At 51.4% G+C, this 26232-nt stretch overlaps 5 protein-coding genes across 5 annotated transcripts; 3 read left to right on the forward strand and 2 right to left on the reverse strand.

The window, feature by feature from the left end:
* The first annotated feature begins 861 nt into the window (after window positions 1-861).
* Window positions 862-2682, forward strand: LOC34617325. The gene is made up of 5 exons (XM_022730699.2): window positions 862-1075; window positions 1313-1412; window positions 1634-1852; window positions 2178-2272; window positions 2390-2682. Exons 1-5 carry the CDS (start codon window positions 862-864, stop codon window positions 2680-2682), a joined length of 921 nt encoding a protein of 306 aa, XP_022588994.1.
* A 557-nt stretch (window positions 2683-3239) lies between these two features.
* Window positions 3240-5906, reverse strand: LOC34617326. Its single transcript, XM_026334484.1, has one exon. It carries the CDS (start codon window positions 5904-5906, stop codon window positions 3240-3242), a length of 2667 nt encoding a protein of 888 aa, XP_026190269.1.
* Window positions 5907-7314: 1408 nt separating this feature from the next.
* Window positions 7315-10018, forward strand: LOC34617327. Its single transcript, XM_026334485.1, has 9 exons — window positions 7315-7360; window positions 7491-7580; window positions 7734-7780; window positions 7940-8102; window positions 8272-8333; window positions 8465-8905; window positions 9238-9385; window positions 9714-9768; window positions 9928-10018. The coding sequence occupies exons 1-9, from the start codon at window positions 7315-7317 to the stop codon at window positions 10016-10018; spliced, it is 1143 nt and encodes a 380-aa protein (XP_026190270.1).
* Window positions 10019-16311: 6293 nt separating this feature from the next.
* On the reverse strand, window positions 16312-19714 carry LOC34617329. The gene is made up of 7 exons (XM_026334487.1): window positions 19696-19714; window positions 19399-19654; window positions 19018-19257; window positions 17588-18626; window positions 17153-17202; window positions 16706-16971; window positions 16312-16556 (listed from the first exon to the last, which is right to left on the reverse strand). The coding sequence occupies exons 1-7, from the start codon at window positions 19712-19714 to the stop codon at window positions 16312-16314; spliced, it is 2115 nt and encodes a 704-aa protein (XP_026190272.1).
* Window positions 19714-26001, forward strand: LOC34617331 (probable protein arginine N-methyltransferase 3; the record flags this gene model as incomplete). The annotated part of the gene is made up of 12 exons (XM_026334488.1): window positions 19714-19780; window positions 20602-21603; window positions 21743-21828; window positions 21966-22064; window positions 22179-22232; window positions 22377-22504; window positions 22631-22679; window positions 22986-23231; window positions 23428-23640; window positions 23787-23832; window positions 24041-24156; window positions 25846-26001. Coding segments are annotated over 12 exons (2262 nt in total), but the record flags the coding sequence as incomplete, so codon positions are not given.
* Between the last annotated feature and the right edge of the window lie 231 nt (window positions 26002-26232).

Genomic DNA, 26232 nt, shown 5'->3' on the forward strand with positions numbered 1-26232 from the left:
ACCCGTGTCCCCCAGTTCTGATTTTCCTTCTTTGCTGTAGTGGCCCTCCTGTTGCAGCTTGAGGGTGAACCGTAAATGCAATGAAATAGCTTGCTTTTTGTATCAATCACCTTGACGGTTGCTGCCACATATGAAGGAGTGCTTCATTTCTAAAGTTTCTCGGCAAAATGGCTGATGCTGGTGGCAGTTTTGCGCAAGTGCGCGTGGGTGTGCGGAGTTCCGGATGGGCCTGCAAATTGAAAAAGACGTGTAAAACCATTTCTAACTCCCCCACAAAAGTTATTTGTGTGCACCTTTTCCTGTAACGAGCAAATATCCATCTATATTATACGGTCATTGCAGTCAAAATCGGTCGCTAATAAGGAACCTCGGGAGCGCTGCCGAACCGCCTTGTGCTGGTTGGCTGATCAGCCAACCCATTTCGCCATCTTTTGTCCAAATTAGTTCGTAGAGAAAAAGAAGGGAGGAGATACAAGATAAAGCAAGACCAGCCGAAATAGGCGGGAGGGCAACATTCATTGCATAGGCGATTGCTGTTGATTTGCGTAGTCGCCCTGTCGCTAGTCGGCGGTGCCTGTGCCTCAGGACTTTGCGAGTCGTCCTCAGTGCACGCCTTCTTTCCCGATCCTTGGTTGACGTGGATTCTTATGTCCTTTTTTTCGCCTTCGAATGACCTAGTAGTTGATTTGGCTCAGCCGACTTTCCTTCGTGTGTGCCCTGAAGCGTGAAACCTACCGGTGACGACTGGTTGCTGGGTGTGGCGCACCGCCGGGCCGAGCGCGTTCTAATCTTCTTCACGTCGATTCTTTCTTTACTTTTATCCTTTCGGCGAAGAAGCATTCGGATTGCTCTCTCAGCGCAATGTACTTCACTTACGTCGTCAGACCGGGCGAGGCCCCCGAAGGTCGGGGTCCGCAGTTCGAGCCCTTCTGGAGCTTTTTAGTAAACTACAATCTCAGGCTCGGGGTCTTCTTGCTGTTAGCGGCATATACCTGCCTTCTTATGACTGTGTCCGCTGGACGTGATGATCCCCTGGCCCTCCTGAACGTCCTCCGTGCAACACCAGATTCCGCAGGTATGCCTCCTTGGGCTTTCACTCCGAAGTCAACGCTTGACAACTCTGAGAATCAAAATGCTGCAGCACGGGCATGTTTGGATTTATTTGTGTCCCCGAAATGCAGTGGCGCCCTCGATACTTATCCTTCGCGGTGACAACTACAACTCCAACCTTTTTAAGCACCCTTATGTGCTCCCTTCCATTCTGTGTCATCTCTAGATACTTTATGTATGCATTCGGGATTTCGATGCTCAGGAAAGTGCCCTCTTTGGGCAGCGCAGCTGGGATGCGGCATTTTGATCTTGGGTCACCTGACTGTTCTGGCCTTCCAGTCCCTCACTGACGACGACAGCAGGTCAGCTCTTGCGTTTGTGCATGCGGCTTCTGCCTAGAAAGGATCTATCACGCTTATGGAATTTGCGATTGCATGCTCCTCTTTTGTGCAAATGGCATAAACACAACCCTTCGAAAGTTTCTGTATGGACACGTCTTTGCGTCGTTTTAGAAAGGCCGCATTCTTGTTTGCTATGAACACTGATGCAAGACCTCGGCTTTTTACCCGCTGCGTGTATTCAGCATTAAGCAATCACGAGGATACCGTTCGGGCAGCAAGTTTCTCCAACAGGCGTCTTCCTTCGGAGTTGTTGCCTCCACTCTGTCCCTCCTGGTGGTGTATTCCGCCAACTACTACTTCGATGACCCCTGGATGAACAAGACCGTTGGCAGTGGATCTTCTTGGCTCATTTTTTTCACTGCAAGACTTTGTGACGCGCTGTCATTGTTTTTCTTCGCTGGGTAAGAAGGTCCTTATACAACTTCTTACGCCGATGTCCCCCTTTGTTTCCACTCTTTCCCTTTGCACCTCTGCATACTTTGCCTCGTCGTGTGACGCAGCAGTAATCTTACGCTTTAACTAGAACCTTACCAGTTCACCCAGTGTATAAGACTTTTATGCCGACCATCGTGCCTCCTTTTAATGCTCGGCTGTGGCGATGTACGCAACAACGCCCCCGTGGCTCTTCGGTCCACTGTCGTGAAAATTCCTGTGGAGGGACCATAGGACCTGCTGTTTGGTCCCTAACGTGACCATCTTGCGCTCTGCATCGTTTTCGCACTGCAGTTCTGCCTTTTACCTTGAAGCCTACCATTCAGAGGGCGCTGGAGAAGCCTGGGGATGGTTGGGAGCCATCTGCTTCAACCTTACTGCCTTTGCAGGTGCTGCGCTTTCTTTTAGAATGGTCCCTTGAGTTTTCTCCTCAAATCTTTCCAGTAAAGCCGCACCCTGTCTCTGAGAGCTTTTTCTCACGTGCGTGTTTCTTCTTTGCGACGCAGAAGTTGCAGCTCTCGCCACCTGGGGAAACGCTTCTTTTCCAGTTTGGGATGCAGTGTACACCGTGATGCTGGGGGTGTCCCTATGCGTCCTATTCTTGTGGTCTCTCTTCTTTGAGCCAGCTAGCCACCGCTTTGACGTGCGGCTGACACAGTCAGCCATGCGTAACGAGTATTATAAGTCCCGTAACGCCATGGCGTACTATGGCCCAGCTGTTGTCAATGCAGATGGGGAGATTGATATTGCTGCAGCAGCCCAACAGGCTCAGGCCTGTCTTAACTGTTCAAGCTGCTAAGGCTCGTGCGATGAGCTTGCTGCTTCATTACAAGCTCTGCCCATCTCGCTTTCCACATGCGCAATGCCTCTCAGTAGCTCTGTCCCATGGCAAAAGTTACATGCACGGAGGCAACAGCACATATACTGAGAGGAAAGAGGCATGGGGAAAACCACAAGGCCATGTGGCTCGCGCTTTAGATTGACACTCCGCCTTTCTGTTTCTAAACCATCCATTTTAGTTTAAATGTGCATCCACAAGTGCATGCTGAGATACAGCTCTCGGCAAAACCTCCCGCTTTTGAACAACACACGCACAAGCTAAATTACCAAAAAGAAAAGTCCGAAAAGCAGCTGGAGATCTGCCTTTTCCCTGACGCGTTCAGACACTCAATAAGCAAGGCAGCAATGACATCTCGAGTAATTTGTAAGAGTTTCAAGCCTAGAGAAGAGCAGCATAGTGGAAAGACGGCTGACGCACTCGAGTTTATGTAGAAAACACACAACTGCTCCCTTGTCTGCGGTTCTTTGCACACCGTTCGCCTGCTGTTTGCAGCAACCATACCCTCAAGCCCTTCTCTAAGGCGGCAAAACTTGTCCCGTGTTTTCGTTCCTTTTACTCATACTGGAGAGTAGTTCTTGTGCTGCTTTCGTTGAAGTTAACTGCTTTTCTGCCAATGCAACACTCAGCCTAAAGCGGAGGTCCTGCATTAGTGTATCACAGCTGTAGGTGTGCTCTACACGAAAGCTCTCCAGTCGTCGCTGGAGCGTCTCCTGGTGCTTTTGGCGTTGTTGCACCCCGGCATTGATATGGGACTGAGAGGATGCAGTGTGCCAATGCAGGCGCATAGGGTCACGATCTATTGCAGGCTTCAACTTATCTGCTGCCAGAGCTAGCCTCTTGTGCAGCAGCTCCTCTTGCAGTTGTCGTTCTTGCTGCTGGAGCTGCTGCTCCAATACACGTAGGCTGTACTGTTCCCGTCGCCGAGCAACCCGGGCTGCACTCAACAGCTTCATCTCGGGTGTAATTGCTGCAGCTCCCTGTGCCTCCTCTGCTACTTTAGTGTTCTGCTGTTGCGCCTCCAACAGCCTACGCTGTCGGAAATCCGCAATTCTTCTTTTCTCGTGTGCCCTTCTCAGCTGTTCTCTGTGCTTACTTTTGTTTTCTCTGGCTAGCATTGCCTCGCGTGCAGCTTTCTGTGCTGCAGCACGCTGGCGCTCTTCTTGTGCTTGCCTCTTCCTGTGCTCCTCCAGCTGAAAGGAAAGCTGCATGCGGCGTTTCCATAGCACTAGAGATGCTTTACTGCTCTCTATGCCATCTTGCTGCCTCTTCACTTCTTGATCAAGCTCACGAAGCACCCTATGTAGCTCCTGCTGACGCTTTTCCACCCACACCCGCATGCAGGTCAGCTGTCGTTGTTGCAGGAGGCTGAGCTGCTGCAGGGTCCCGCAAACGACTCGCAGTTCATCCAAAGCCGCCTGTGGGAAGGCCAGTCGCAGCCGCTGCATCAAAGCGGGAGTGAATCGTTTGCCACTTCCTTGATCGGCCTTTACTGAAGCCCACAGCCATCTAACGGTGGTCAGTGCAGCAGCAACTGCATTTGTGGCTCGTTCATTGTCTTCTTCATCTCCTTTTTGCCCTCCCTCCCCATAGTCCAGAGACTCCACCGGACCGCTTGAAGCAAGGTTACCAATTGCATGGATTGAGGGCGAGTCAGCTGAAAAAGAGAGATACGCTTCTTCATCCTGCCCCTCCTTTGTGGCAAGACTGTATAGCCCGCACTGCTGTGGGAGTGAGACAGACTGAATTTGCGTTTCAGGGTCCACAGGGATGGCTGAATCGCCACCGACTTTTTGATCGATGAGTTTACCCCAAAGCCTCATCGGCTCCTTTCCAGCTTTTTGTTTCTTGAGGGCGGAACTGTGCAGAAGGGCAGCAATTGCTGCTTTCAATGCCCGGTTATACTGGAGCACGTGGCAGCGGTACTGCTGCAACTCTTTTGCGTGCTGCCCTTCCAGCTGCAACAGTCGCTTGCTATAGTCGTCCAGCAAACCCGTCCACAAAGCACAAGTAAGACTCCCATGTACTGAGGTCCCTCTAGTTGCTAAGCCAGTGCCAGCATGCCCTCTTGGAGAGATTGCAGCGAGGTGCCTATCTCTTCCAGCAAGGGGGAGAGTTGAGAGTGCACCAAGATCGTCTGATGCTGCATGGGGTCTTCCTGCTGCCTCCGTCTCCATTTGCCTCTCAATATCTGCTAGGACTGTAGCCGCTTTGGCCAGTGCGCGCACCTGAGGGGCCTCACCGCGAAGTACAGCGTCTTCTGCGTCACTAAGACCCTGCCAATCTCCCTGGTATTGTGTTTGACAGTGCTTGGGGTGGCGCAAAAACGCCTCTGGCTCCTGAGGGAGAATCTGTGCGTCTCTTAAGCTGGCAATCGCAGAAGAAGCTTCTTTTTCTGCAGCTGTGTAGCGCTGTCCTAGCAGCATTCCCTCCCTCTGCAGAACCGAGTGCAAAACTTGTAGCAAGCATCGGGCAATCTGCCAGGGTTGTTGTAACCATGCGCATTGTGACCCGTCATTTTGAGGGAGGCGCTCTGTGTCATTTCCCTTCTTCGCAGCGTTTGAAGCTGTGATTTTGTGGTCAGCGGATACTCCCTTGGGTGTAAGAATGGACTGTTTCAAAAGATGTAGCAATGAGGAATAGATGCACTGCAATCCCGCAAAACAGCCAAAAGCGCGATGTGGGGAAAGCGCGATATCTGTGGTGCACTCTGCTGCCCTGAAAGAATGCGAGGCTATACCAGAAGAAAGTAGCGCATGCAGTTGGTCCCACTTCTGTGTGCGTAGAGCATTGAATAATGTAAGGAGGCTATCCGAAGTTAGCAAGGTTGTTTTTGCCCGTTCTGCTGGTGGTATACTTAAATCATCTCCTGCAGTTTTTAAATTGAGAAAAAAATTTGTTAATTGTGTAGAGCAGGCTTTCTGTCGCCGCCTGTGTCGTTCCAGGCCGAGTGAGTTCTCTTTGTGCCTACCATTGAACAGGTCGTGGGATGCAAGTATTTGTTTCGTCTCATTAAGCAGAGCCGACTCTTGGTTGCGTAACTGCCTAAATGCTTTACTCCATTGCCACCTTAAAGCTATGGTTTGGTCTTCTTCCTCTTGCCGTTTCTTTTGCTCTAACAAGACGATTCCCTTGGCATCGGCAATCTGGTGTTTCTGCTGCTGCTGTTTCAGCAAAGCGCGCATCTTGATTCTAGAAAGAGACACTCAATGTTGACATAAATAATAGACAGACTAGCTTAAAGCTGCTGGCAACAAATGGCTGGCGCATTTCAAGCCAGGTGGTACATTGACGATTTGGAGAGTTGTGGTCTAGCACATACATGACTCGGGCTTCCTTCCCCGCGTTAACGGCTGAATGCGTCGAAAGGAAACGACTACAGCTTTATATGTTTTTGCTCCACTGGCCACGCCTGCGCACTTTGGTACATTTGAATTCCAGCATAATAGTAGCTTTAGTTAGGTGCCCGGACTGAGGCTTGTGCGGCGGCCAGAAAGTGTCTTTGTTTGTTCATCCAACACTTAGACAGCGAACGAGAAGGGGTGCAATGATCTTGAAGATCAGAGGGCACATGCGGAGATGTTTCAAGGGAATTGCCATGGACAGATGATAGACCACTAATTGTAAATTCGGTGGCATTTCCATTTCCCTGCTGAGATGAACAAGCGCTCGCGACTTTCCCATCTATGAAGAACCTCCGAAAGCACACTGATTTCGTGGCTGCATTCCCCAAGAAGCTAAGGATCTTAGCAAACGTATATCCTACTGAAGTACTACGAGACGACAGTGTTTCCTAGATTACTGAAATAGTATCGTAGTAAACAGTAGGACACGCAGCGGGACACGCAGGATTCTGGGCTATCACTCTCATGCATGAATCATAAATTGCCATGAAATGTTTCTCACACATCCTGGTACTTTTGCGCCTGAGCTTTCTCTTCGTCTAAGATCCCGAAACGCATGCGCCTGAGACCGGTGCGGGGGTCCCAGCCACCACCAGACTTCTCTTGCTCTCAAGGCATTATCATAGATAATTCTGTCCCCATCATTTTGCCGTTTACGTTTTTTCTCAAGTACCCTGGCTGGCACCAACTCCCGGATTATGAGTGCAGTTCTCATTCCTGTAGCCATTAGGGCATTCAGTGCATCGCGGTCAGGAGTGGTGTATCGATCGTTGAGTGCTCAGCCTCCCACTAAAACCTTTAGTGTTAAGTCTTGCTTATAAGTAAAACGCCGAACAATCTACCTTTGTGGGCTTCTCTAGGCCGTGCGCAATTCTGTTTGGCTCTCCTTTTCCTTCCTTCCACTAGGAAGACTCCGTACTTCTTGTTCCTAGACTGTGGGAACATGGGTAAACAGCAGTAAAAGCTAAATGGCACGAATTAAGAGACATCTTGGAGCCATGGGACCATCGAGCGTATGCGTAAACTACTGATTAACTTTCCGGTTTTTAGGCCTTTGTGTTCGCTACCTTGGGTTAGCGAGGGAGTGAGGCAAAAACCGTTTGTCGAAGAATCCAGTGAGCGATTTATCGGGTTTGTTCATTTTGCATTGCTGTTGGAAAACCTCCTGCTCCTCTTGACTTTCACCCCAATGGAAGAGACTGATGGACCTTCCGAGTTTTACGATAGTGAAACAGGTCAGTGTCTTGCCCTCACGTCTCGTGCTCAAACCCTCGATGCGAAGTTGCCAGTGTTGGTGGCCTGTGCACATGCCATGGGGAAAGAGAGCTACATATGTGATGTGGGCTTGCCTACTGCCACTTTCAGTCCGCAAATTCGCCCTCACAGAGGAGGCGATAGCGGAAAAGACGCATGTGCTGCAAAGCAACTGTAATGAAATGGCAGAAGAAAAAAAAGGCAAGCAAATGAACAGACCCTCTTCAGCCATCTCCCTCCACAACGACGATCCATTAGGATCTCCGCATAGGTTGACAGGAGCTTCGTTGTCTGCTGTTCATATCGCTTTATTTTAAGGTAATGCACGATTGGGGCTGCCGTATATATGTGCAGCTCAGCTTCTCGAAAATTCTGTGCGCCACTGGGACCTGTTTTACAAAGTAGGCGGCTTTCCTTTTCCTCTGCATTGTTACTTCTTTGTTGGTGTCACAACTCCGTTTGCTGTAGACTTGCTGCAACATCTTGTTGCCTCATTCCGAGCGCCTAACCAGACCCAATAATCCATGTTTGCTTGCGTTATGGGCTGTGCATGTTCACAGCACAACACTGACCACTTCTTTAAAGACCGGGCATGGCTAGGAAAAGAGCTTCCGGAGCTATCTCAGGCTTGCATGGCCACAGAGGAAAAGGGAGCACACGAGTTTCCGTTGCTCATTGATGTGGGGTGCGGTGTGGGCAATTCCCTTATCCCCATTCTCCTTGGTAAACAGAAATGCTTGACCCCATTCCGTTACCGCGAATTGCTAGTGTAGGGGCCGCGAAAGTGCAGCTCAGCCGTTTAAGTCCACCAGTTTACTCAACCGCATCCTTTTGTTTGTTCCAGTCTGATGTCGCCTAGAGTTTACGGTTACCACTCTGATTATGCTTTCAGAAAATCCGCGGATGCATGCCGTGGCATTTGACTGCTCTCCAAGGGCTGTTGGCATGCTGCGGGTAAACAAGAAGGACCGTAACTAGCTAAGCTGGCTGTGGACTACCCCCGTGTAGTGGAGCTGTATCATCTTTTCTCATTGAAATGAATAGGCTTGGATGTGCATGTGCGTGCGCTGTGGCTATTTCCTCAGGACCGGTGGGCCTCTGTGTTGCATAAACAGGAGCAAGGTCGTTCCTCTAAAACTACGCAACCTCCCACTGCTGGCTCATGCATCCAGCCCACTCCTGTTGACACTGATGCAATATGCTCAGCAGACAAGACGGTTTTCATCCAAAGCTCGTCTGAAGAAGACTACAGTGGGGACAGAACAGACGGCAGGCAGAAGTCGCCTTCTACTACTGCTGCGAAACCTGCTGCCGCTCTTGCTGCTGCGGCGGTGGCTCGCGGCGAGGCGCAAGTGTTTCACTACCCCGTTGGTCAGCTGCGTACAGTTGCAGCATTTGACATTACTGCGGGGGACGTCCCAATAGAAATAGTGACGAAGGGCACAGGGGATTTTGTATTGCTCATTTTTGTGCTGAGCGCGTTGCACCCGCGGTATCACGCTACTGTTGCCAAGAGATGTGCGACGGTGAGTCCAGCTGCTTTGTGTTTCTCTTCCTTTTGCACGCACTCTTCTTCCTCATTTCTACGAGCGTCGATATATGGTGGCGCAGGCAGTACACGAAGGCTTCAGCACTCTCGTTTTTGACGCTGCAATAGCTGCACGCAGAGGCATCTTTGTTCTCACTAATGCCTAGTGAAACGGCCATGTACGCGGTCCACTTCGCAATTGAGCTCCACGGAGGGTTACACGCTTTAGTGTCCTGCGGTGCCTTGAATATTTGCACCAGTAGCAGGTTTATCTTGCAGAAGCAGAATGCTGCCTCCCCTGGTCCTTGCGGCGTATGCTCGTATCCTCAGCTACTAAAGCCCGGCGGCATGGTGCTGTTTCGGGACTATGCGTATTTGGATATGGCGCAATTGAGGTTCGCAGAGCAGCAAAAGCCAAAACTAGAGCAAAATTTATACGCCAGACGTGATGGCACGCTCGCCTACTATTTTCTCAAAGGTAATAATGTACAGCTTGGAATATAGGGCTTGTGTGGTTTCGAAGGGACTCTTGCACGGGCAATGGGATAGCGCACACTGGAACGAACTGCCGGAACTGTCACTTTGAGCGATTAATGAAATGGCCTAATCAAGCCACGAATCAGGGGCACGCAACTGCTTAGCGTAGATGTGTCTTCAACTTAATACTACAAATAGTGGTACTCATTTCGCCTTGGTTTGCGCATTCATTTTCCCAGTGGAAAAGCCGTGTAATCCGTGGTGGGCTTATATGTGATGCAAGACAGTATCCGTTGTTTCGCCTGGATTGTGAATGCGTCTTGGAGCAGAGGAGATTGAAAAGCTTTTCTGTAGTGAAGCGCGACTAGAAGTTTATGAAAACAGGTATGACAAGGCGTAGTCAATGAGAAAGCACTTGGAATTACTAGCTCTTCATATTTTACACCTACACCGAGCTGTTGATGCTTGCACCCGTGCTTGCTTGCTTGCCTGTGCAAGCACATGTTTATCCGTATGACCATTCCCCTGTCCCTGTGTGTGCAGGTATTGCATGCGGGAAATGGTAAATCGGAAGACGCAGCAAAGAATGCAGCGCATTTGGATTCAGGCAAAATTCAGGAAGCCGCTCACGTAGCGGGCGGCTAGGAGCGAAACATTTGGTTTATGGAGGGAGATGGCTTTCAAAAACCCGCACTGAAACTGACTTTGGCTGACTACATGAATTACATTTGTGACTGACACCTCCCTCCATTCTCAAGCGTTTTGAAATCGCGTATTCATCTACGTAGGCCTCCATCAGCAATGGGGCATCTAGAGTGTAACCGAAGAAACTCTGTTGCACAGTACAACTAGCCATGATAGTCGAAAGAGATCGACAACTGTGCTTGAAGCATGGACTGTTGTTCAATGTGCCGCCTGGCATGTGTGTGGGCGGCTAAAATAAACATTTAATATCAATCAACAACGGCCCACGTGCCCGTCAAAAGGCATGACCTTCGGGGAAAGGGGGCCAAAATGTATGCAAGCATGCACACACGGGGTGAATCGCCCTTCTTAGAAAGCTACAACATTGCTGTCACGCATCATCTCCTTACTTTCACTGAAGCAACCATAGCAGTTACCCACACAGGCCTTTCATGAAAACGGGCCAGGCGGCATGTGGGCTACCATCACCTGGTCCTGGTCCATTATAATATATATATATATCTACATATATATACGTCCTACAGGTTTTAGCCATGACGCCCCCTGAAAGATTGGCTTTCTGTTCCAGAAGACGAACGCAGCTACAAGAGATTTGCACTATAGTCGAATACGCGTAGACGCCATGGAGTCTACAATACCGTACCTATCTTGCAGAGTGCGATAGTCATCGTACGAACGACATCTCCCTCGAAAATGGAGGCTGCTGCTTCGGGTTCTATAGACATTTCATAGCTTGGCGATGTCTCCACCTAAATGGCAGGCACCGGGTTGCAACAGTTGAGCTAGTGCGTTTATACATTCAGCAAAAGTACGCTGCATTCCACCAAGGCTTGCCTAGCAACGAGTGACGAAAAAGATTGGCCTTTCTGTTACACCAATACATGAATGCAACAGTGGTAGTAGCAGCAGTTTTTGGTTCCGATTCGCTGGCCTTGCTGCAATGCCAGATGGACACATGATCCAGAGAGACGAACTTCGCCCCTTGAAGGTCATGAAATTGTTGTTTCTGCATATTTTGCATGAAACAACAAGTGCAGCTTTAAACATTCTGGAGCAGCTGCTGCAGGGGAGGTGCATCATGAGCACATCGGCCCCGTTAAATAGATTATTCCAAAGTTCCTCTTGGTTCATTGTTCTCTTTTCCGCGCCTCGGTAAACGGAAATTCTTCATTTTCTCTGTTGATCTGGTCTCTACTTGCTTGTTGCTTCATAAGCTGTTTTACGCGCAGTTCTAGTCCAAATACATGAGAATCCACCTGCCCGATCTTCCTGAGAAAGTCTGCTAGGTTAAATAGATACTCTGTGTTGGGCCCACTCGCACCCTCCCCTCGTAAGATCATCCCTGCTGCATGTGCGAGGTCATCTGGGCAGCAGCTACAGAGAAGTGCGGTCGTGGAGACGTGGTGGGCTGTGGCCAACTGCTGGTTCCTGCCTCCCTGAAGGGGGCAGCAAGCATTCAATACATTTCCCCCTCCGTTTGCGCTGTTGCCACTACTGTTGCTATTTCGTCTGGAACTCCTTCCTGCCGCCGAATCTTCCGCTTCCTGCTCCCAGTTGTCGTCCATAGGCTCCTCAAAGTCGCTATTGCTTTGGAGAGGAGAGAGAGGGAGATCAGGAAAGCAATAAAAATACCGATTGCAGGGGAGACCTACGTACACAAAGGCGTTGATCGTTTGATTTCTGTCCAAGGGATGGAGTCTCTCTTCTTCCAGCGGGAAAAACTCCACCAGAATACGCACGTAGCCACCACGTTCTCTGTAGTCTAGCTTGCTGATCACCGCCTCAAGATCTAGAGCTGAAAATTTTAGTGCCACCCCATGCACGATTCCCTCATCCTCGTCCTCCATCAATTGGCTATAGGGGCTGCTCTGGCTTGTGGAGCCATGCCTCGGTAGACCACCGTCACCAAGTGTTCCTGCGGACGGCTCCCTCTCCCCTTGCTGATGGTTACTGGCCTGTGCAACATATGCTGTCTCCATAATAAAGTCCCTGTAAACTTCAACAGGCAAAAGATTTGCAACCAAACCTGGAGAAGACTGCGTCCCCCGGTGGTCATCGCTAAGCTGCATGCACACATCACAATACACCCTTGAAACCCTCGCAAGATGACACCACAATCCGCATGGTTACCCGAACGCATAGCCAGTTTTTCCCTGGTAAGATGGAGTGTAGATACAGCAGGAAGCGAAAAAAGGTAGCAAAACAGTCAGCCAGCGAGAGAGCGAAGAAAAACTAGAAAATGCAAAAAATGAAGACGGCATATTTAGATTCATGCATCGTCCTCACCTGAAAGAAAACCCTTCTAAAGCCTTTGATGTACCCAGGTACACGCTCCTTAGCCGGCAAACCGTCAGTCTTCCAGATGAGGCTGCCATAACCAAACACCCAGAAAACGTCACTATCTCCAACCACCGCAGCTTCACTGATGGAGACCCCAGTCGCCTGGTTTCTGCCTTCACTTCCTGAGGATGGAAAGCGCCCTATTCTTGGTAGTGCTGGTAACCGCATAGAGGGAAGGTCATTATGGAGAGGGGTTTGCTGTTGCTTCCTTTGAAGTGCCTTTGTAACACGTTCTGGGGTGGCAGCATCACCACCAGGTGCGCCATTGACAGTTCCGTTAATTCCTTCCGTATCCTCACTCTCTACGACCTTATGAGAGCTATTTTTTATGTAAGTCGAATCAGACGCAGTTGTATGCCAGTTTCCAAAGCGAACCATGTTTTGCACAAAGCGGGAGTAGCTACCACGGCAGAGCTGGCGAAGCATCACGCATCTGCACTCTCGTGCCCTCCAACGGTCTCCGTGCTTCCCCTCTGTGGTGCAAGAAGAATCCAGTGTATGTATGGCTTCTTGAAGGGTTCCGCCATCATCATTATCCAGATTTGCTTCCGCATCAACTTCTGTGCTGTCGCGGGGAAACGAAGGGAGGCAGGCGTCGCAGCAGCATGCCTGGGGTGGAGTTTGGTGGAAGGCGTAGCAGCATTCTCCACAAAATTTACATGTCGATGGGGCTTCCCCCTGCAGCGAAGCTCGCCAAGCCATTGGGCTCTGTTGGGGGAGCTACTGCCGTTTTCGTACACCGGTTAGCAGAAAGAAATCGCCAAAGTAAGCGGCAGCAAATCCACGGCTGCCAAATATTGCTTGTTTCATGTTGTGTATTAGGACATAAGCTCAACAGGCTTCAACTACTCGGCATTGCTTTAGTAAAACTTTGAAGATTCGGAAGGATACCGAATCGGGGGGACTGGGGACAGAGCCAAGCGGCGCAACAGCACCAGTGGATAGTAAAGTGAGACCATGCGTCAAGGCTTTATGGAGTACACAATATACACCAAAAACTTATTTTTCGGACGTTTCAAGAAAAAAAAACAAGCAAACATGCTCAAAGGTGGTGAGGGCCAAGTACCGGCGAGGGCTGCGGGAGCAGCTACTCACTGAGCCTCTAGCTACCGTGGCAGGCTGACGGATCGCAAACCGCCACAGTGGCATGCAAAGCAAAGCCACAAACCGTAATTATTATTCATTAGCCCACTTAATCATACTTAATATTCGATCCTTGAAAGAATTCTACTCCGTTGCCTTAAGAGCATCGAAGAATCCTCTTCTGGAGAGGCGTCGCAAAGGCATTGATGGGGTGTGCATCAGTAAGGCCGCCAGTTACGCTCCGCAGTAGCAGCAGAAACCAGCTACTGTATCGGAGGCACCTTTAAATTTCAGCATGACATTTCATGTGAATATCGGACATATGCTTACAGGCAAGAGCAGCAAATTGCCACGACACTGGGATGCAAAGGGACCTGTGCAGCACTGCTGCATGGACAGCTTTCGGTCCCACCGTATTGTGGCGTAAAGACCCCAGCAGCTTAGCGGCAGAAACCGGGATATTTGACTCTATTGATATGCATTTTTTGTATTCAAACGAAAAGAAATCTTGTGCTGTATGTCTTTCCTCCTCAGGCACAGCCTCTTTTTTTGCTTTTTATCTAGCAGCCCAATGCCAATGCGAGGCATACATTGCACACTTAACGTACCACCCCCGCGTCCTTGGCATACCCGAGGCCTAACAGCGCAAAAATTTGCTTACTATGGGGCATTAGCAGCCACAACCGTCAGTCAAAGGCCAGTGTGGCAGTTTAGCGCGCCAAGCCACACTGGCATTTCTTGTCGCACTACATATGTACTTTACTGCCAATATATAAGAAGCTATTTCGTTTCGGTTTCAATATGTATATTCGATGGATTACAGAGATATCCCAATTTTAAACGAATTGATGTCACTTGCCTATGCGCTTGTGAGACGCGTTGTCCACATGGGTGGCTGGATGCTCCATCGACCATCTCCATAAGGAAACCCTTAACTCCGTACACGATATTACACCTTGAGAACATGTCATCGAGGGCTTACTAAAAACGCTTACTCCCTCCCCTGCCACACAACTCAGAGGTGCCGACATAAGAGCAGTGAAACCGCGTGTTGCGCGTAGTTGCACAGTCTATGCACTTCAATATTTACAGCTAAAAAGTCCACATAGGTATTTGGAGCACGTACACACACACCATACTGCGTCAGCTTGTATGGTGCTGACACCAATTTACAATGAAGACGACATGAGACCCGACGAACCAATTAGTTGATTCTCTAGCAATACGTAGACAGAGTATAGCCAGTGTAGTACAAAGTGTCTGACTCTAATTTACCCCTCTACATCTTCCTTAAAATATTTATGGCTCAGAATCTAGTGGTCTTTTTCCGTGATTCGAGACCGTTAGCGTGCAGGAGAGCGAAATGGTTCCCACTCCGTCAACATTCATCGCTAAAGGAGATTTCCTTTAAAATTTGACACAGAAATCAGACGATTGAGTTATTGGATTTCTTGATCAAAGCCACATCGATTTTGTAAGGATATCTGACTTTGTCATGCACCCTAGTTAATGGGGGACCGAGAAATTACTGCGTCGATCCACGAGGTGGTGCTAACTGCTCCATTTTACATATCGGTAGGAAACAATACTACTCCAAGCTCAATGCAAGCGCTATAAAAGATAATTGGGGGTCTGACAAACAAACTTTATTTCTTTCTCCCCAGCGCCACTCACAAGTTTTTGACTTGAGGAAGTTGGGTCTCCTAGGCAGCTCGTAGCTGCACCCCCTCTGCACTTCGAGCATTCACAGTGAATTGGACGAAAACTCTAGCGCAGACGCCCATAGCATCGCACCTTGTATGAACGAAAATACTAATATGCAAAAGCCTGTACGCAGACGAATCCATTAGTCACCTTTCGGCTGTTGTTTTATTGCACATGACCAGTGTAGTGAAAACGAAGAAGGTGCACCTGAAGCCTTCGTCAAAACCTGGGGGCTCTAGCTGAAATAACAATTTGGAATAAATTCTCCTCTACTTCTTTCACGCAGTACCACATACCTTACCGTGACGCTTTAGTTACAGAGTCAAGTGAGTGTGCTAGCAATGTTGAACAAACATGCTGCTGCCCATTACTCTGGCGGCCCTTTGTGGGTAGGTTCCCAGTGAGCGACACAGTTGCAGTACTTACACCGGCATGATGCCGCCGAGTCAGTCCATATGTGTTCCTGTTGCTCATCTCAAACTAAGCTAAGGGGGCAGACAGGTAACGCTGGTCAAGACCGCTTCGCCCTGCACCCAGCAATCTGTCAGAGGACCCCTCCCTTGTGGCTTGTTTAAGAGCGCCCCCGGCGCGTCGTGGCTTGACATTAGCAGCTGGTATGCCAGTCATTCTGCAAGGCACATGCAAGGGGCACTTGATTCTGTGGGTTGCTCACAACCGCCTGCCCCTCTCCCCTCCGCTGACTGAAGATGAGTGCCCCATCTTCCGTTCCCCATCCACTACTTCAGGCAGCCGGAGAGAAGTCCTCCTTGAACTATTGATCCTATTAGTGTACGTCTGTGCAGCTGAGGGTTTGCTCCGCAAAAGGGTACAACTAAGTTGCTTGCGATTCCAATACAGGCCCCAAAGAGGCATCTAATACGAGGCCTCGATGAGACTGGAGAGACAGTTGCTACGATGGCTGCCCTGCCAAGGGGTTACACTAGGCTCTACAGCTCGAAAGAAGAGAATCGGAGTGGCGCTCGTGCACTAGCTTTTCAAATAAATTGATACACAGAAAGTCAAGTTGATGGCCAGCGATGCAAGGTGTGCAGGCAATGTTAGGGCGCCATTCGGAGGTATCAACGATCAGGCTTTTCAGCTTTGGTTACAAATGGTTTGTGCAGGTGTGTGACTTCGTCTCAGGAGCCGTGCAGACAGCCGCGGCGCTTCATGCGGCCCCCGCGACTTCCTTGCTGCTGTCTCTTCGTGCAGATCCGATCTCCCGTATGCGAAGGCAGTTGCTGCGGACACTGTTGCAGGGTCTCTGGCGGGGGGGGGACTGGTGGCTGGTGCTGCTGCCCAACCTGTTGCGGACTTGGGGATGCCTGCTGCTGGTACTGCTGTAGGTGCGGCCGCTGCTGCAGTTGGTGTTGGGTGTGCACCGGCCGCACAAACTGGTGCGCCTGCTGGTGCTGCCCAGAATACGCCCCTCTATTGTGAAGAGCCTGCTGGTGGCGCTGTGATTGCTGCCAGTTTTGCGGCTGCTGGCCCATGCATCCTTGTGGGGGCCGCGGTCGGTGATTTTGATGCACCTGAGGAGGCCGCTTTTGCACCTGCTGCTGCTGGTGATCTGAGACACATGGGCCGTTCATACAACGAATCGAGCCTTCCAATTCGCCATCTGCCAACAGCTGCTGCTCTGGCTGTTGCGGCGGACACAAATGTTGTGGAGGAGGCCCAGGGGGTGGAGGCGGTGGTTGCGCAGTTCCAGAGAAGAGGCGAGAAAGAGGCCCCCCTTTGCATGGGGGCGGCCAACTGCAGCCGTAGGGGAACGTCACAAACCTAAAGCGTGTGGCTGCAGCAATAGTAGCGCCGCTGCGAGTGGTCCGCCATGATGATAGTACAGCAGCAAAAACCGGTTACATCAACAACAGCCATGCGCTAGGCCAAGGACCAGCAAGACAATCAGCGTCACCGACATCGGACTTCATCGTACCAGGTATATCTGCTTAGCTCTTCAGGTAAAGCGACTATCAAGTCGGGATGCTGCGCAGGCGCTCACAGAACAATCATCAGCCTCGCAATTTTCAGCGCACGCATCTGCTGCACAGGCAGCATCAACCGCCTACTAGAAAAGCAGGGCCGCCCTTTGAATTACAGCGTAAAAAAAGGCACATACCAGAACTGAATGGCAAAGATATAAGAGACGTAGAGAAAAAAAGCGGGCCTACAGATTCACCGAGGTTTCCCAGACACAAAAGTCACTATCAGCACTTTTGAATGCATGAGAACAAGTACATCCGCACACGCAGAACAAACGCCAAATCACTTCAGTACAAACGCCAAATCACTTGGTAAAAGGGGCAAGGCTGAGATGCAGCACAACATCCAAGTAAGGAGCAGAAGGAGAATATAATGAGTGGCAATATACTTCAATGATTGTCGTCCCTTTGAGACATTCTGCCAGAGTTTCATCCCATGGCAACAGATATGCTTGCAATAAAGCGTCGCTTTGAGAACCCGTGGAGCCTCCAGCCGTTGTTTGTCCCCCTTCTTCCGCCTCTGTCGCCTTGGCGTTCGTGGCAGTTGTTGTATCGGGGCTGGGTGCCAGAATAACACCCGCATGCGCTGCAGTGACCGGCAACAGCAGACGAAACCCCGTCTCTCCTGTTGCGTCTGTTGCTTCGGGCTGCATGTCTCGTGCTGCACCTGTCTCCGCAGCAGGAGCCACAGCAGCTCGTGGATCTCCTACGTTTCCTGCTGCCGCCTTTAGTAGAGGCCCCATGGCGCATCGACGAAGCAACTCCTTGTCCTTGGTGGCTTCCGAAGCTTCCCCCCGTTTTCGTTGCATGCCTTGCTGCAGCTTTCTGCAGCAGTGCTGCTGCAGGAGTGCGGCGTGCTGTCTCAGCTTCTGGTCTTCTCGCAGGACCAAAGAGATGCAGGGGCCCCCCCCAACGGGCAATCTGAAGCATGCATCCCAGCATATGATATGCCCACTTCCGCTTTGCTGATGCTGCTGCTCTGCAGGTTGCACGAGTGCATCTACGCCGTCGGTAGCCTGCTCCTGTGGTTGCTGCTCCTGTGGTTGCTGCTCCGGTTGTTGCTGCTCCGATTGTTGCTGCTCCGGTTGTTGCTGCTCCGATTGTTGCTGCTCCTGTGGTTGCTGCTCCGATTGTTGCTGCTCCGGTTGTTGCTGCTCCGATTGTTGCACCCATGACTGCCTTCCTTTCTCCTGCTGCTGATTGACTTGGCATTCGTCCACGCCCTCGAGGCGGTCGTGATTCTGCTGCTGATGTTCCTGCGATGCGTCGTCCCGTGGCTTTTGAGCTTGCTCTTGCTGCTGGTGCCTGTTTTTGTGCTGTTGCAGCACTTTGGTTCGGTTGAAAATGCGCTGAGAATGGGTTGGAGGCAAGAACACAAAGTCCACGCCTCGGCGTTGGCAGAGATTCCGCAATTGAACGGGATGAGTCCTGCAGCACTCTCGCACACCACAAGGTCAGAACGGCCTTTTCCCAGCAAGTTCGAGCCATGCTCTAGAGACTCCACAGTCATCAGCAGTACAGGACGATCTGCCGTCGGCTGTGCTGCCCTCAGTTTAGTGGCGGGGAGCCTTAAGGTGGGAAGCCGGGAAAGAATCTCTAAGAGGCTACAGAATACACCCTCTGGACCTCAAAGCCTTGGGGTGAGCCAGCCTGTGTTCAGTGCTGAAGCTAAGAGGTCTCAAGGTTGCGTTATTGTAGGTGAATATGTGAGGGCATCGCCTCGACTCCGCAGGCTAGGGAATATGCAGGAAAGCCATTTCTTTGCGCCATGCACATGGGGAGAAAAAAACGAATTCATGCTCGAGCGTCCTTGTCTTACCCTTTCCGCTTCTTCGACTCAACGCTCTCAAGCCGCTGCCTCTGTGCTGCCTCCACAGCCCTTGCCGCCCTCTCCAACAGCTGCAAATCCTTCTCCATCTCCTTCTCCCCAAAGGCTCGCAGTCCAACAAATGACACGCGCAAGGGCACGCGGGATGCAGGCGTCAAATCGAACGGACTCGGTGCTGCTGCTGCTGGTGCTGCTGCTGTTGAAGCCGCATGCACTGCTGGTGAAGTGCCACTCGGGCCGCATGCATGCGTTGTTGGTGCCGCAGGGACCGACGTTGCGCGCATTGCTGCTGCTGGAATTGCAGCGTGCCCTTTGCCTGCCGCGATTCCAGCTGATGGACATGCTTGGGGGGGTACAGGTCGAAAGGGAAACACTGTAGGCGTCGCCACTGCACTGCAGGCTCCCGATTCAGCAGCTGCTGCAGCGGTTGCTGCTGCAGCGGTTGCTGCTGCAGCGGCTGCTTCCCCCTCTATGTGTGCAAGCACGGGGTCTTGACTTCGTGTGCGCTGCATGTGCTGCTGCAGCAGCAGATGCTGTCTGTAGCATGCGAGGCAGCACGTCTGCAGCCGGCACTGTGGGCAGCGATACGGTGGAGATGCTTTGTTGCATATAACGCATTCGCCAGCAGCTCTTCGGAAAGGTGGCCTTAAGGCCTCTTCTGCAGCTGGCTCTCTAGCTGCGGTGTCATCAACCCCAGCAGAAATCGCCTCTGAAGCCTCTGTTTCAGCAGGCGCTGCTGCTGCTGCTGCTGCTAGTGGTGGTAGTGGTAGCATTGCTGCTGGCACTTGCCAAGACTGTGGCGCTACCGAATGAGCCGCCATCTCCGCCTTCTGACGCCCTTGCTGCTGCTGCTACCCCCGCCCTGTTCGCAGTGGTCACTGCTTGTTATAAAGCGGTTTTTTGTGCCACTGGCTGTTGCGAAGTTGAGCGCGAGCTGCTGCTGCTCTCGCCCCTTTGGATGCTTCTGCAGCCACCAGTACTCAAGGTTGCCGCTTTTTTCGAAGGTATTCGAATCATTTACGCGTAGGAGGGCTGCGCTGCAGCGGCAGGAGAGGCTAGGCACCTCCCGCGCGGGGAACCTCGGAGATCTTCGGCGGGAAGCGCGACGACCCCGCAAAGTTTCCAGTCGCAGCAGTACTGGTGACTAAAATGTGTTACTGCCCAGAAACAAGGAGCAGCAGTAGGAGAAGATCCAACGGCGAAGGTGATGAAGGATGAGGGAGGGGGGTTCGAAGGCAGCAAGCAGGGAAGGAGAAAGCCGCTACCAGCCTCGAGGCCCCCCGCTGCGCGAAATCGCCACCCACGATGATCCTTTGCCCTTCCCCCTTCGCTCAGCACCTCTCACTCGCTTTCAGATTTTGCGCTTTGGAAGACAGGAGACTCGGGCGGTTGCGAAGGGCAGCTTTTGGACGCTACCTCCGTTGTAGCGCCAAGGCCTTAGTCGGACCCTCCAGAAAACAGGATTTGATTCTTACGTCTGCAGGAGCACTCGCAGAGGCTTTCCGTGTCTTTTTTTCGAGACAGCAGCTCCCACCATGGAAGCCGCGTGCACGGAGGGCTCTCTGCGGCAAGAAGCCGCGACAGCTGCTGCAGGCGCAAGCGGAGCGCAGTCGGCATGCTCTCAGCAGCAGCAACGGGAAGCGGCAAAGTGGCAGGCAGCCAGACATCGCCAGCAGCCCTCAGAGCAAGCAGGCAGCAGTGACTCAGACTGCTACAGCAGGAGCAGCAGGAGCAGCAGCGACGATGAAGCGTCGAGTGTCTGTACACTCGAAGATGACGAATCCCAGGAAGAGAGCCCCCCTGCGCGCTGCCTCCTCTGCCCCTTTTTGTGCAGTGGAAACGCATGCAGCCGCCATGATAGCGTCGCGCGGACGCCTGCTGCCCTTGTGCTGCAACATATGCGTGAGGCACACGGCCTGGACTTAGCCGCAAAGGAACGGTGGTTAGCAGCTGATGTCAAGCAGCAGCTGCCTCCTCTGAATCCGTACACCCGCATCGCGCTGGTCACTTTCCTACGGCAGCAGCAGCAGCAGCAAGATTATCAAGCTGCAGTAGAAGCACTACACAAGCTCACGCCAACCTCAGCACTCTTCAGCTGTCCAGAGGAGCTTCTGACTGCCGCTGACTCGGAAGATCCTCTTCTTTGGGATGGAGGGAACTGCAGTAGTGAAGAAGAAGACGACGATGCGGCTGCGGCCGATGCTGCTGTTTGTGCTTCTCCTGGAGGCCCAACAGCAGCAGCAGGCGGAGGAAGGTGCAGCTTCTCCCCTCCAGTCATGCCACACAACACTGATGTCTACGAGCGGCTGCTGCAGCACCGGATGGCTGAGGCTGCCGGCAATGCGGATGCTGTAGCCAACAGCACTTCTGTCTCTGCCAAGGAGCAGTGTCTAGTGGCTGCAACAACCACCCTCAAAAGGGAGGAAGGCGAAGAAGGACTCGACGCGGGGAGGGAGGTTGAGACACCTGAAGACAAAAGCTACTTTTCGGGATACGGAGAGCTCTCAATCCATCGCGAAATGATCAGTGACGCTGCCCGAACGGGAGCCTACAGAGATTTTCTTCTGAAAGAAGCGGGTCTGCATGTTTGCTGCCTAGTGTTTGCTGCTCAGCGGAGGTGTTTTTGTAGTTCCCGCATGCCCCAAGGGGCAGCCTGTGTTGGTGCTGCTGCTCGTTGGGATAGATTTGAGGACTGGCAGTTTGTGTGTGTGCACAGAGGCCATTCGGGGAAAGGTGGTTCTGGATGTTGGATGCGGCAGCGGCGTCCTCAGTCTCTTTGCTGCCCAAGCAGGAGCGCGCAGAGTAAGCCCTTGACACGAAGGCGAAACATCTTTTCCCCGAGCAGCAGCAACCCGTAGGGAGCTATACGCAGTCATGCGAACTGCCGATCGCACTGCGAGGGTCTAGGGGCCAGCGTGAGCGGCACTGAGTCTCCGCAGGTGATCGCTTTGGACGCGTCTGGTCCGATTGTGTCGGTGGCTCGGCGCATAGTCACAACCAATGGCTTCTCCAAAACTATTCAGGTTCTGCACGCGAAGGTAAGCCACGCCTAGGGCGTGTGTGGGTATTTGTACGGTTTCCTAGAGGAGCGGTGAGGTCTCGCGTCAGTTGTTGGTGACAAAAATAGCTTGAAACTCTGCTGGCTGGTGCAGGTTGAGGCGGTGGATTTGTACTGGCGTGACACCACGGCAACTGAAGTCTGTGCTGTAAGCATCGTTCCCCAATTTTCTACGGCTTCGTTAGCGTCTGCTTGGTAGGGGCAACAGCTTTCTATCGACAGCAACAGCACGAGGCGTCATGGAGAGAACAGGGGGAGAAAGGCGGGGGAGGGACGTTTTAACTGTGCGCAGGTACCCACAGGATCGGAAGCTCCTCAGGGAGCGCTTCCCTTTTCTTGCGACGTGCTTGTCTCCGAGTGGATGGGGTATTGCTTGCTGTTTGAGTGCATGCTCTTCTCTGTTCTGCATGCAAGAGACAAGTAAAGTGCTCCACTCAGTCCCGACGGAAGCAGTCCCGATGCCGCCGCGCACTGGCAGAAGGCGTAATTGCGACAGCACGAGGAGCACTAGCGGCTACAACGCGCTGCGAGGGCTTCTGTTCGCAGGTATCTAACGCCCGGAGGTTTGCTGGTCCCCAACAAGGCACTTCTTGGTGTAAGCGCCATCCCATGCCCCCATTGTTGCGCCAGCAACATTGACATACGCAAACCTTGCAGCATCTGCTTTAGCTGGGAGTGCCGCTGCTGCTGTGTCTGTCGAGGCTCCTTGCGCGTGTTGAACGATGTCTGGGTAGCCGGTTTTCTCAACATTTTGAAGCGGTGGCGTCCGCTACTCGAGGCAGCAGCAGAGAGTGCCGCTGCAAGAGGAGGCCTAGCGGTCTTAGAACTCTTGAGCAGCACCTGCAGCAATCTAGGGGGGTCACCGTCCCGCCCATTTTGTGCTGCTGCCCCGTTCCTGCAGGTCTGTACTGCAGACTTTCGAAATGAGCAGCAAGAGCGGAGGGGCCCTTTTGCAACGCCCGTCTATGGCCTTGATCTTTCTGCCCTTTTGGCACCCGACTCGCACCTTTTCGGGCAATTGGAAGTGCAACTCGTCGAGGAACAGCAACTCAATCAACAGAACCGGCAACAGGAGCAACCTATATGCGTGATTGATCTGAATTCTGTGACCAAAGAGGAATTGAGGGCACTGAGATGCCCGATCAATGTAAACATCTTTCAGTAGCGTCTTGGTCTAGCCAAGCATGCTCATTATCCTCTGCTCCCTTTGTATTTGTCGCCCTTTCATCCCTCCTGCCGGGCATCCATGTGAAACATGTCCCATCTGTGCCATTATTGGGACGCCCGATGTTCTCCCTTCAAAGGCTTACGTGGTTGTGCTGCTTTGGTTGCTGTGGATGCAGATAGCTCTACCCCCGCCTCCGCAAGTGTGCACCAGCCTAGTGCTTTACTTTGACTGCTTCTTTGAAGCGATACAACTCAAGAATGGCCCGTCAGTACTGTCGTTTGCCACAGCAGCAAACACTGGAGGAAAGCCGGTAGCGGGATCCGTTGTGCTGAGCACCAGTCCTCTGGCGAAGCCAACTCATTGGAAGCAGACAGTCCTTCATCTCCTCGTACGTTTAGCTCCTTAGCTGGGGTATGGAGTCTGCGCGGCTGTCGCGATGAAATGGCAGCAGTGTGCGCCTCAACAGTAGTTGGATTGAGATGTGCACGAGCGTTTTTCAATATTTGATGGTGCGCTTGGGTGCTCATGTTTCAGGATCGAGAAGGGAACGCATGGAGTTTCACCGCGCATCCAGATTATGGTTTGTCTCGTTAACGCGAATTTTGTTCCTGTTGCTAAGTGCCGTTTTGGTTGTGTGGTTTCTTCGGCTACTCCTTTTTCATGTACTGTGTAGAAAGGACTAACGCGAAAATGCCCCTCAATCCTCTCTAGGCTCCTTACAGATTCCCTAGGGGTGGTAGCGTTGCAGTTGTCCTGCATTCTCCTGTTTGCCCTGTCGGTGTCTGCAGGATCACTCAAGGGCTTTTTGAGTATCAACCCCGACCCAAACCCCTTGAGTCGGCGGAGCATTGTGGTAACCTTGGAGTTGGAGACCCCCGGGACAAAGGGCGGGAATGAGCAGATCGTTCGGGCTTATCCCATGCAATAGAAGGCCAAGTAGCTAGCAGTATGCCTATTTCACCTGCTTTTCTCTATTGTGGGTGCGATATAACGGATGCAAAAGCTGCTTTCATTGGGGCATCTATTTTATTGGTGACCGTGTCTTCTATCTCGAAGGGTACAGATTTCTCCATCTGAATACGGCGTTAAAAGCATACGAGCAAGGACACACCTGCTCGTGCGCATATGGCAGGGACTTGTGTGGTGATGAAACACCATCAGATACTGGGGAATTTTTGAATTCAGGTGCCCAGACACTGTCGTAAACAGAAGCAGAGGCCTTGCGTTTCAATAATCTGCAGTTACAGAGTGCTTCACCTTCTCACTCCACCGCGAAGGCCGTGGGGACGTTTGAGCAGCCTCAGTATAGTCTTAAGCCCCAGCGTTCTCGGGGAACAGGAGAGAACATGATCAGGGATCACTATAGACGGAAAACAGAGCGACACCACATTGCCTATGAATGCCTAAACGAATAGAGAAGAAAAAGCGCACCTCCCTTTATTCACCTGGCTGATATGAACGCAACGTATCCAAAACTCTTAAAAGTTCCTTGCCCTCTTCAAATTCACACAAAATATCTTTCTGCTCTCCTTTTGAGTCACGAATCATGCTACTACAGAAAATGTCCTTTAGGCAAGCGAATAGTAAACACGTACTCAGGGGTGTGGTGCAACGCTTCATCCAAGGTCAACGTAGAATGGCCCCCAGATTCGAAGTCAATGTAAACCCGATAGAACATTCTTGATTGCTGCCCTTAAAATGCTGGCTCCATCCCCTCCCCACCCTTCCCAGAATTCCGGACTTAAGGGAAACCAAACACCTAGGTACACGTCGCTGCATCCCCCATGCAATCCGAGCACTCAATGCTGGTTGCGCACTGTATCAACGGTACAAGCAACAGAACATTGGTCTTGTTCAATCGAACTAACGCTACTCTGCATCGCATTTGGCATCACAACAAACAACCCCTAGTCAAGTACACATTAGAGGTAAAGGATTTAAACGTAGCTTACCTCGACACAGCAGATATTTAATCCAGAATTAAGAAGGAATAGACTAAACGGTCTGTCCATTAGTAGATCCTATTTGCAGGCAGAAGCACTGAAAGAGTAGTATTCCCCTGTAGAGTGAGTTGCCAACATGCAAAAGTTACTACAGTTCAGGCCGTCATACACGCACTCACTCATCCTTTATGCCGAGATTAAGTCAACAACAAGCTTTGAAAGAATTAAAGGGTTACAGCTTGTAATTCCATAGAGATATTGGGCTATCCAGAAATAAGAATTTGGTTTGTGGAAGCCAGAACGTAGATCAGCAGCTGCTTTATGGGTGGTCTACCTCTGGACTACCAAACTGTTACGTCAAGTGGTGATGCGATGAGCAGCAAATCATTTACTAAGGAACCGATAGGTGAGTTTTGCACCAATGATGGACATCTCGTGGGTCCAGGAGCAAATTAGTGGAAAAGCAAAGTCAGGACTGGAATTCTTTGGATGTCAAGGCTGGTTCACTTGGCCATAGCCTACAGTCGAAGGTCAACAACGAGAGAAAGCCGGAAGGAGCCCACGCTTCTATAGAGCACCAAACAGCCCCACAACAGCGCGCCTGCTTCTACTGTGAGTGATTAGACCACATAATCCGGAACCGCATGCAGATGCAAGAGCCACGAAAGTTGGAAAACGGTATTTGGAAAGGAAACACAGGCTGCTTGGCGAGCAAAGTCGGCGCCTCAGGAAAACGCAGCCCCTCAGCACGCTACGGTGAAGTGAGAGGGGACACGGAAGATAGAACCGCTGCTCGAGACACATAAAGTAATTGTCTGCTCAGACGAGCTCATCTTGATGGGAAAATTTTGCTTGCGTTATATCACACTGAATGGGGTGTGGCTCTCTTATCGGACAAGACGATAAAAACGTGCCATCTACCTGTTTGTTAGTGAGTACAACTCCTAGGACTTCGGCTTCTCAACAGGCTCCAGAACGCAATAGTTGACACGTATGCGGCAGTTAAACGCTACTTTACTTGTACGTAGATCCTGTTA

Source organism: Cyclospora cayetanensis, unplaced genomic scaffold (assembly GCF_002999335.1).
Source record: "Cyclospora cayetanensis isolate NF1_C8 unplaced genomic scaffold, CcayRef3 CcayRef3_contig_43, whole genome shotgun sequence".
In the NCBI taxonomy this organism is placed as follows: domain Eukaryota; phylum Apicomplexa; class Conoidasida; order Eucoccidiorida; family Eimeriidae; genus Cyclospora; species Cyclospora cayetanensis.

Coding starts and splice junctions, on each gene's coding strand:
- LOC34617329 (XM_026334487.1), bottom strand. Junction 18,627..19,017: donor GAGTCGAAGAAGCGGAAAGG/GTAAGACAAGGA, acceptor AGAGTGCTGCAG/GACTCATCCCGTTCAATTGC. Junction 16,972..17,152: donor GAGCTAAGCAGATATACCTG/GTACGATGAAGT, acceptor CTACGGCTGCAG/TTGGCCGCCCCCATGCAAAG.
- LOC34617325 (XM_022730699.2), top strand. CDS start 862: ATGTACTTCACTTACGTCGTCAGACCGGGCGAGGCCCCCGAAGGTCGG. Junction 1,413..1,633: donor CTCACTGACGACGACAGCAG/GTCAGCTCTTGC, acceptor GCGTGTATTCAG/CATTAAGCAATCACGAGGAT. Junction 2,273..2,389: donor CAACCTTACTGCCTTTGCAG/GTGCTGCGCTTT, acceptor TTTGCGACGCAG/AAGTTGCAGCTCTCGCCACC.
- LOC34617326 (XM_026334484.1), bottom strand. CDS start 5,906: ATGCGCGCTTTGCTGAAACAGCAGCAGCAGAAACACCAGATTGCCGAT.
- LOC34617327 (XM_026334485.1), top strand. CDS start 7,315: ATGGAAGAGACTGATGGACCTTCCGAGTTTTACGATAGTGAAACAG. Junction 7,361..7,490: donor GTTTTACGATAGTGAAACAG/GTCAGTGTCTTG, acceptor TGCCACTTTCAG/TCCGCAAATTCGCCCTCACA. Junction 7,581..7,733: donor AATGGCAGAAGAAAAAAAAG/GCAAGCAAATGA, acceptor ATATATGTGCAG/CTCAGCTTCTCGAAAATTCT.